At 43.0% G+C, this 10,253-nt stretch overlaps 2 protein-coding genes across 2 annotated transcripts in view; one reads left to right on the top strand and one right to left on the bottom strand.

The window, feature by feature from the left end:
• Positions 1-3,346, bottom strand: part of LOC118416478 (kelch domain-containing protein 8A-like) — a gene marked incomplete at its 3' end in the record, with an annotated part of 12,468 nt that extends 9,122 nt beyond the window's left edge. The window contains 2 exon segments of the mRNA XM_035821588.1: positions 978-1,398; positions 3,166-3,346. Of these exon segments, the coding sequence (XP_035677481.1) occupies positions 978-1,398; positions 3,166-3,237 (493 nt within the window).
• Positions 3,347-3,724: 378 nt separating this feature from the next.
• LOC118416067 (glutathione S-transferase A-like) lies at positions 3,725-10,188 on the top strand. Its single transcript, XM_035821125.1, has 5 exons — positions 3,725-4,040; positions 7,111-7,266; positions 7,566-7,634; positions 8,408-8,545; positions 9,712-10,188. The coding sequence occupies exons 1-5, from the start codon at positions 3,807-3,809 to the stop codon at positions 9,793-9,795; spliced, it is 681 nt and encodes a 226-aa protein (XP_035677018.1). The 5' UTR covers positions 3,725-3,806; the 3' UTR covers positions 9,796-10,188.
• The last annotated feature ends 65 nt before the right edge of the window (positions 10,189-10,253 follow it).

A 10,253-nucleotide genomic window follows, 5' to 3' on the forward strand; every position in this document is an offset into this window, starting at 1 on the left:
ATATATGAGACCGTGTATCGTTGCCGTGCAGGGTGTTTGGGCACGACTTTCGTGTGAGTACCCGATGCTGACGGGGCGGATGCATACGCCCTTCACCGAGAGGGCGAGCCTTTGAAGTAAAGACTGGGAAGGAGTTGTGAAACGCCACTTGGCAGAAAGGTGGCCCAGAATGTGTCATTGAGAATAGGCTATTTCATGTTCCGTGGCGCGACCGTTATTGTTGCTTTCTGAACGATTTTCGTGTCGACTACGTGAAATTCGGGTTGACGGCGGTCATTGGGGGTTAAGCAGAAGGGCGGGGGGCAAGCAGAAGTACACCGGGGGCCAAGAAGAAGGACGGGGGCACAGCACAAGTACAGCAGGGGTTAAGGAGAAGTCCGGGGGAAAAGGAGAACGGGTAGGGGGAAAAGCAGAAGGAGTTAGGTGGGGGTGACATATATCCAATCCAGCAAGCCCAGAGTTACACTGCAGTAGGAAGATAATTGAGAAGGATACACAACTTTAGGACAACAAATACCACTCTGTCATGCTGGACAGGAACTAGTGGAGATCCTCTAAATTAAGTCACTTCTTTGAGGATAAACATGAATTGGACTTGTGTTGTGACAGAAAAGATGACACATTTACAGGTCCTAAATTTTCTCTCCCTGGAAATTGCAGGACAAATTTAAAGTCATGTGCTTGCAAGATGCAGGCAATGTAGAAATGTAAATGATTGTTCCATCATTTACCCGCCAACACATTTTTTTAACCGCAAACTTAAAACCACTGCGATCACAAAATTTAGGTTTCCTCCCTGGTGAAATTGGCATTTTGACCTTCCATTGTTTTCTCATTAATGAATTAAGAATGAAGAAGAATGAAGAAACAAGAAATATTGATAGATGGGCATGAAAGAATTCTTACTACTAGTAACTGGCTTAAGATAATTTTTTGGACCATAATATACGGCGTATTTTGGACCATATTTACAGTACCTCGAGCGACAGCAGCGATTCCCAAGGCTGCAGCCATGAGTGGGTTCAGCTGGGTCCATTTCCTCTCCACGATGTCGAACACCTCGACAGCATCCAGCGGCGCTTGTGTCACGCTCACCCCGCCGAGAACGACGATCTTCTGCCCAACAGACACCGCCGCCGGCCCCGCCCTCTTGGTCGGCATGCCGTCTAGCTTCTCCCACGATTTCGCAGCGGGATCGTACGCTTCAAGCGCGTCGATGGGGACTCCATTTTCCTCGCATCCACCAATCACGTACAGTTTTGAGTCGCCTCCCTCTACTGCGGTACAGAAGGAGCGACTGGTCGGCATTGGGGTGAAATTTTCCCACTGGAATTGGACTCGGCCTCCCGTTGCCATGGTAACAGTGGTGTGTGAAAGATCCGAATGACGTCCTCGCTGCTGTGCAAAAATAAACAGAAATATTAGCCATGAAAGTGAGTACTTGTACTTACTGTTTTGTTGTTGAGATTCGCCCTCGAATCTCCGAGTTTGATATTTCTGTGTCATTATACATGTATAATATGCCTGTGCCGTATCTTGCCATTACACACCACTAGAATTTAGTAGAAAACTAGAGAGGTGAGTTTTAAGGTCGCAGCCCACAGTATTTCTACGCGACCCCCGTGGTCTATTACGTAGGAGTAAAACAGTAGTGCGGCCGAAATCTGGAAGCGCCTGTAAACACCGTAACGTGAACGGCAGTGGGGGATGAGCTTTGCTATATGGTAGTACAAGGAGTCGACTTTCAGGTGGTATGTGTAAGGTTTTGATGTTTGTCCATTTGGTGTATAAATGCGCGTGACCTTTACAGCTGCAGTTCCGCATGACCCCGCATGACCCCATTTAAAAGAGGTCTTTACAAAAATTCAAAACGACAACTTTTTCTGTTTTTCAATTATTTTGGTAGGTTATACCCTCGACTTCAACATATTAGTTTGTCGTGCTTGAAAACTGCACCCTGCTATGATGTTATCAGCGTCGATGTCAGTCACCTTGTGGTCCTTAACTATAGAAATCCCCATAGGCCGAAAACTGTGTTCTGCTACCTTAAGAAACAGTCAGCTGGTTCCTGGGAATCAAACTTTGGCCTGGAAATGGAAGATTTTTCCGATTCACATGAACAGTACTCTAAACCATCAACAAACCTAACTCCTGACCTAAATTAGTAGTGAATATCTATCAAGTAGATCTTGCCGTGGCATATGGTAGTATCATAAGCTCCTGGGGAAGGAGTTTAGCCGGCAGAGGAGTTTTATTCCACTAGTCGCCAGCTAAACTCCATCCCCCAGCTTATTATATTTTTATAATATCTTATGCCACTGTAGGATCTGTTTGGAGATTATTTAACTTGAATATCATCCATGTACTCATTACTAGCAATCACGAGTCCACATACAAACACACGTAACCGGAACTTGTATGTAAAATACAAGTTCTGCTGCAGTACCGTATGAAACCAATGGGACTCCCATTCTCGAACTAGACTTAACGTTACATCTTTAACTGACACCTACCCTATCATGAAGATATTTCTGTGCCAGGCAGGAGGCCAGGACCTCAACTACTCCCCTCCCCCTACGATGCCCCCTGGCTTGCGGGGCTTATAATTTATAATAGGGGATATGAGTCGCTAGAGGCGAGTAGAACAGTTTTTATCCCAAGCTCGCTCCCGGGAATCGAACCCGCGACCTATCGTGCCGGACCCGGGCAAACAAGCTCCCAAAACCAAGCACCCAACCGATTTTGCCAAAAGCACTGGTAACCCCAAAGTAAAAGTAGAAGTAGAAGATCTATCCACAGCTTCTCGACTTATGCTGTACAATAAACACAAATGCGGACACAGCAACACCACCATAGAAAAACCGAAAACATAACCTTCTGACAAAGGTAATAACATGCAGCTACTAAAACAAGCTCATGCAGGAAGAAAGCCAAGATACTACATAGCCAACTTACAATTTAGTCTATAACTGTAATCATCTGCCACACTATAGCTCTCATCACCATCGACCCACTAGTGGTTGTTTGGGCTAAAATCATTATTCGTTGCTAGATACAACAGTAATTATAATTTAATAAGCGCACACCGTGCCGGGCGCTCCTGTGAGACCAAGACTACGTACAAACGACGACCAGTTACTTATGAAACAATAATATCGGACGTACCGGTTTATGTACGAGAGTAAAGCTGCGATATTCAGGTTTCCATGTACGTGAGCACTTGAGCTGTAGCCACATGCACCAGCAAGAATCAGCTGTGGAATTTCGCGCCTGTCTTCACTTCCGGCTTGTAGACGCCTCCTGTGGACGGATATGGTATGTTACAACAGACCGCTAGGTGGCGCTCGTGTGTGAGCAGATCCGGGGTCACGAGCAAGCCTCCCTAATCTCCAAGCAGATGCAGAAGTTTGGCTTGTTTAAGCGTATGTGGTGTGGCTTTAAACAATTATTGCGCATTAAACAGATAGACTCACATGACAACCCAGTAACCTGTACAGAAAATTCTTCATTCCACCACACTTTCCCCAATAGATCTGTAATCTGCATTTCCAATATCAGCTTCTGGTGCCATATACATGCATTATTAATCTGTCATTTTATTGCTATTCTATATGCTATAACTGTATCTGTTATGACATCCATTGTGACTATCCTTTGCCGTAGCACCGTAACAGTTGCAACAGAACTTTCCGTTCTGATCTATTGGTTCAGTCCAATGACCTTTAGTCTATTGAACCTTGCTCGCGTGACAATACCATGTCCTAATTCTCACTTTCGCTTGTGGGGTATATCCTATAGACAAAATCATGTCTTCCGACATGACCCTGTACTGGGGGTCCGGCAGTATCCCCTGCTGGAGGGTCATGATCTGTCTGGTAGAGAAGGAGCTATCAGACTACAACAGCAAACTGGTCTCATTCGAAAAGAAAGAGCAAAAGTCGGACGAAATCATGAAGATTAACCCTCGTGGCCAGGTCCCTGCCTTCAAGCACGGGAATGTTGTTGTAAACGAGTCAATGGCTATCTGCCTGTATCTTGAGGTAAGTCAAATATTCCCTTTGTGTGATAAATGACACTGGGTACATAGCCTGCTATTCAAACTAAGCACCTATTAATATCTTTATAGCTGCCGAGTCCGTTCCGCAAAGACATACACATACTGGTCATACTGGGGAGGGTGAAAGAGACTCGGCAACTACAAAAGGTTAGAATGCAAGGCTCAAGCTAATGCTCAATGCACGCCTCACCTGGCTGCGAGCGGTTGCGTCCATCGTTCGTTGCGCAAGTGGTAGGTGAGTTGCACGTGCTTACAACGTACGGTCTACAACGCAGGCCCTACCTACACTTGCTGCTTACGTACGGTTTCCTTACTCACTCGCATGGTGTAAGTGCGTTCAAGTGCGATGAACGTAAATTTTCGGGGATGTATATTTAGGACGACCTTTCAAGGTCTTTCTTTTGGGCAGCTCTGGTCGAAGCTGGTACAGATACAACTGACGGCTCCTTCTGCGTCTTCTTACGCATCTTGGAGACGGGTTGGCAGTCTTTCGTCGACCCGGCTTTATATACTGCAGAAACCATGTGCTTGCCACGTGCGTTGTAAGTGCGGAGCACCTGCTCCCTCGTTACAGTGCAACTGTGTTGTGCGTCGGCATTCACAGGTGAACAAGTGAAGCGCGAAGTAAGCACGGAACACGCAATCACGACGTGCGCAGCACGCACGTGCTACGTGCGCCGTCCGTGTGAGAAAACTTTGATACACTCACGGAGCCAGTGCGTTGTGCGCTCATTGGCTGTACAGGGCAGGCGCGTCGCCCGTACTGGCACGTACGGCGGGCGAATCCGCATACCGAGAGCAGAGAAAGTTCTGCATGCACTTAAATTTCTACGGCGTGTCTGCGTGCTCCCAAATCCGTGGGATTCGCCACGTGTTCGTACATAGACGGTACTTACTACGTACGGATCCCAAAAGATTGCCCACGTTTTGGCACGTAGACAGCACGTATTTGCAAGTACGGCGGGTTGTGCCCCTAGCTGAAATGTGCAGCTGTTATGTCAATGTTGATAAAAAAATCTTAGTACTCGAATGCCTAACATTCACCGACGTATTTGAGTGCCAGCTGACTATGTACAAATATGTATTACAAAACAAAGAGGTTTAAATTCAACACTTCTGTTCCTCACCTAGTGATTGCCGATCATTTCTTGATGATCATGTGCGTCATCTGATTAAACACTATTTAACACGCAAGGTTTACCACATAAAGCTTATGGCACAACCCGCCGTACGTGCAATTTGTCCGTACGTTTTTTTTGGGAGGCCACGTCCGCCACGTATTTCTGAAAATGGGGGAACGACTGGCAAGAGCGAGTACGTCAACTCAAGGCACTCAAGGTGCACACAAAGTTTTCCTGCACGGTAAGGTCTATAGATCTACGGCGTGCTCCAAATCCGTCGGATTCCCTACCAGTTCGTACGGAGGCGGTACTTACCACTTACGGATTCCAAAAGATTGCCCACGTTTTGGCACGTAGACAGCACGTATTTGCACGTACGGAGGGCTATGGCGTTAGCTTTAAGGCCTAAATAAAGGCGAACTGGCATCGTTTAATGGTATATTTAGAGAACCGTCAACGTTTAATCAAGGATGGTCGACATGTTTCATTCTGACGTTTGGGAAATTTGTCATTTATTTGCGCCTAACTAAAAACTTACCTTCAGTTCAGTTCAGTTCATCCTCATAAATTTACCTACAAGGTTACAGCCTCTTGTGAATGTTGAATTAGATCGGATTGTGCGTTAATGATAATGGTTAATAAATCTAAATTAGTTCACTACATATCTCGAAAAAGAATTTATAGACTTTCCGGCATTGCAGCGTCCTTATTGCATCTTCGGTAGTAGAGTGATGGTTATTTTACTGCGACAGTTGACAACTAACTGCTCTTTCTACGATCACGAAGAAAAGAGTGTTGATGAGGAGGCCACCAAAACCAATCCAACTTCTTAACATTCATTGACAAATAGAAAACAGTTCTGCTTCTAACATTAAAAAAACACACATAAGGCCATGTTGATTTGATTATATGGATGACATCCGCGCTCGCACCAATTTTCGGCCGTTTCCAAAAAAAAGTTTTCGACCACAGAGTAAATTGTGCAAAGCAGCTGTAAAATGAGCACAAATATTCCGTAGATTGAGGAAAAAAGTATCAGAAAACAGATAACTAATGCCATAGAATGCCAAAATAAATCTAAAGTCAAAGAATAAAATGTGAAAGGACAGAAAAAAAAATCTATTGTTGGTAGGGGGAGGTACCAGTACAGAGAATTCAGGTATAGGTCCCGTTCAGGTCCAGAGGATCATTTCCAGGTCCGGACTTGAACCTGGACCTGATTTCTGGAATCTGTTTGGTGGATTATTTGACTCCCACTGGCATTTTAAAATCCCATCTCCGTGTAATAAAGGCTAACTGTCTCTGTTCCTTTGACTGTAGAAGCTTCGTACAATTGACTATAAACTCTACTTGACTTCGCCCTTGTTGTCTTCTTGGCCCCCGGTAAGACCCCAAATGCCTGCCGACATAGATCTAGTGTGTCCATTTTGTAATTGGCGAAACCTGTTCCTCTGATATTTTTTTCAGGTCTGTTTTATTTCGCATCGGTCCAAGAAGAAAAAATGTTTTGCACCCGTATGATGTACTGGTCCCTACACCTCACTGTTGGTATACCATACTATGTGTGTTTAGTCCTATGTTCAACCTTCCTGGCCCCTTAGATTTCATACTGAAGGCAACTTTTTTTGGGGCCAAACTTTTTTCTATTCGCTCGCTCGCATCAGTTTTGGAGTTACCAGAGGATGTCATCCATATAATTAAATCAACATGGCCTAATAGAAAAAAGTGGGACCTTTCGTCTTCCACTGTCTTCGAAAAATGAGTAGAATCCAATAACCCAGGATCTTGAGTTAGCTTTTACTAAATTTAGTTTTAGACTGGAGTAGACACTTGTAATGTTGTTTTTACACTGTTTGAATCTCTCATGTTACGTGCAATTAGCCCACAGGCAAGAATTTGCGACAAACTTTTTATTGACTCATTATTATACAGAACACCTTCAAGAACCAGGGAACCCAACTCCTACCAGATGACCCTTCCCAGCAGGCTCTGGTGCTGCAGAGGTTCATGGAGACACAGAACATCATGGACAAAGCCAAAGCCCTGTTCTTTCACAGATTCCGAACAAAACAGGAGGACTGGGATCAGGCAGGGTTTTTTGTCTAGTGAAGACATTGAACTTCATGGTTTTTCTACTGTAATAATTTCCATGCATTTGCATGAAAGTTCATCAGTGTTGGTTAATAACATTAAGCAAAAACAAAACTATTTCTCATGAGTACGTCTCAAATTAGAACTTATCGCAAATTTGCAACATTTCGTCATTAAGGTTGACAGAGTTGGCTGAAAATCTGGGGCAAGTCCTAATTTCCTGAAGTTTTGGTAAATCAAAGATTTGTTTTTCCATGATTTCTATGATTTCCAACTTCTTTCTTTATGTTCATCAGGTATATATTGGAGAGAAAATCAAAGCTTTGGCTGAAGAGCTGCCATTGTGGGAAAATTATCTGTCACAGGTAAAGCAAGCTCAGTATATACTTATATGTTATATGCACAGTAGCAAACCGAAAAGGCAAGTCCCATATTGTCAATTTTAACCCTATTCTGACCAAGCTTTTATGCTCAGTTCTAGTTGTTGGGGCTGGAGTGTGTGCGTTTCTGACGCCCAGATTTTAAACGCCTATAACTCATGAATGATGAAAAAAGAAATTATGAGGGTTGAAGGTATGCAACAAAAATATAACACCAAGTAAACTAACAGAAAACTAATTTCAACAACGACTTATTTGTCAATATCAACATCTCTAGCGTCAAAATAACGTCATACATACACATGTTCCATTTGGGGTCCACCATCTTGGGTCCACCAACTTGACTTTTCAAAAAAAAAAATTCTCAAAAGACGAATAGACTAAAATGTTTACTTGAGCATTTTTGCTGAAAAATAACATGTAACACGAATTTGAGGGATTATAAGTGATTTATACTTGATCTGGTTATATGGTCATCCATCTTAGATTTGGGCCGATGACGTCAACAAATCAGCATAATTGATGCATATCTAATCATCAAGGATATTCTAAATTACAAAGGACTTTTTCCGTGTAATAAAAAGCAGCAATGTAGCAAGAAAACCTGAAAAAGACATAGTTAGAACCAAAATTTGTTATATCCTCCATGTATTACATCGTATGTCCGTGTTATCTGCTTTGAGGTAAAAGGGAAGGTAAATCTTTCCATTTTACGATCACCCATAAGAGCCCCCTAGTGATACTTGCCCTTACTGCAGTATGGAGAAGGATCCTTCATCACTGGGAAGGACTTCACTCTCGCCGATGCATCGTTGGTCCCAGCACTTGCTTATCTTATGCGGATGAAACTGCCAATGAAGGAACGTTTTCCTTGCCTGGCCAGCTACTATGAAAGGGTAGGGATACAAATACTTTTCCTTATATACACTGCAAAAGAAAACAGATTTGTGTGTACTAATCACTTTGATGACCTTTGGTAGTCTCTGGCTGTCGTGGTTATATAATTAGCTAAGGGCACAACCCGCCGTACGTGCATTTTGTCCGTAAGTGTTTTGGGGAGGCCACGTCCGCCACGTATTTTTGAAAACGTTCAGGCTGTACAGGACAGGCGCGTCTCTCGTACTGGCACGTACGGGGGGCGAATCCGCAGCCCAATATGGCACACAAAGTTTTGCCTGCACGTAAAGGTCTACGGCGTGTCTGCGTGCTCCAAATTCGTCGGATTCCCTTCGAGTTCGTACGGAGGCGGTACTTACCACTTACGGATCCCCAAACATTGCCCACGACCACGTTTTGGCACGTAGACAGCATGAACTAGTAATTGCATGTATGGCGGGTTGTGCCCTTAGATTTACAACTACATTGAGCCAGCGGTTAGTACCGAGAATGGTTGTCAGGCTATCTTGCACCCACCCCATGTCAAAAATAGAAAAAAAAAGAGAAATTTCTATCATACCTTCTAAAATAGAAATAATTCTGCGACATGAAAAATGTAGTTTTGCAAGTTTATAATTTGGGTTAACAACATAGGCTCCCGAAAAAATGATTGTTTACTTTGTAATAATTGTATCTTTTGCCTCTAGATAGTTTTTCTAACTCGTTATACACCTTTGTCACGCGACGGCCAATGACAGATCTAAAATGAGTTCAATAACTAAAAGGCAAACAAAAACTAACCATCATAATCAGCAGTTCAACCAATGATAGCATGGAAATTAGAAAATCGACCAATAAGAGAATGATTGCATGTCGACGTCCGTCAAATGTTTGCATTATTATATTTGAATTATCATAATTCTATTTTCATGTCGTATGGGACTAGGAGATCAGAGATCAGTCTATGCTTCTCCAAATTGCCATCTCTGCCGGTGCATACCACTTGTTATAATATTCATTATTTGATCATATTTTGTGAACCTCTATGTGGCTTGGCCAGAATTAAAACTAAAAAAATGGAGCTGATTTAAGAAATAACCTTCGTTTGTTTGCCTTGTCTTCGATCTATCATGGCCGCCGCGTGACCAAGGTGTATAAACTATTTATTTCCTTGTAATGCTATTAGGTGTCGGACCGTCCGTCAGTGCAGTCAGGGTGGCCCCCTCACTGGAAGGACACACCTGGGTATGACTATCTGAAGGATGTGTGATGGGACAGTATACCAGACCATCAACTGTCATCAATTACAAGGCTGTCCATCAAGGCTGTCAGCACTTGGCTCGTTCTATCTCTTGAAAAAACAAAAAGGATAAGAGGATTGTAGTGATTAGCTTGACAAAAGGACAATTACTGTGCTTTTTTAGGAAATGTTGCCTTTCTAGGTATTTGATATCACTAATGTATCGTTAGTTCATTCTACTTTACGTTGCGACTAAAATCGCTTAAAATTTTAAATTTTAATTGATTTTTTTTAATATTAAAAAGGAAGGTCTAGTATAACTTTGAACGCATTTCACATTCTCCTAGATCTATTTTATTTATTGTATATTGTATTGCGTAGTATGTACTAGTTTGGCATTAAAAGGGGGGTCGCATGCAAATACTAGTACTACGACGCAAAATCACTACGTTTCTTTAATTCATACCAAAACCATCAAATGAAAGGTG

Source organism: Branchiostoma floridae, chromosome 5, assembly GCF_000003815.2.
Source record: "Branchiostoma floridae strain S238N-H82 chromosome 5, Bfl_VNyyK, whole genome shotgun sequence".
Classification (NCBI taxonomy): Eukaryota; Metazoa; Chordata; class Leptocardii; order Amphioxiformes; family Branchiostomatidae; genus Branchiostoma; species Branchiostoma floridae.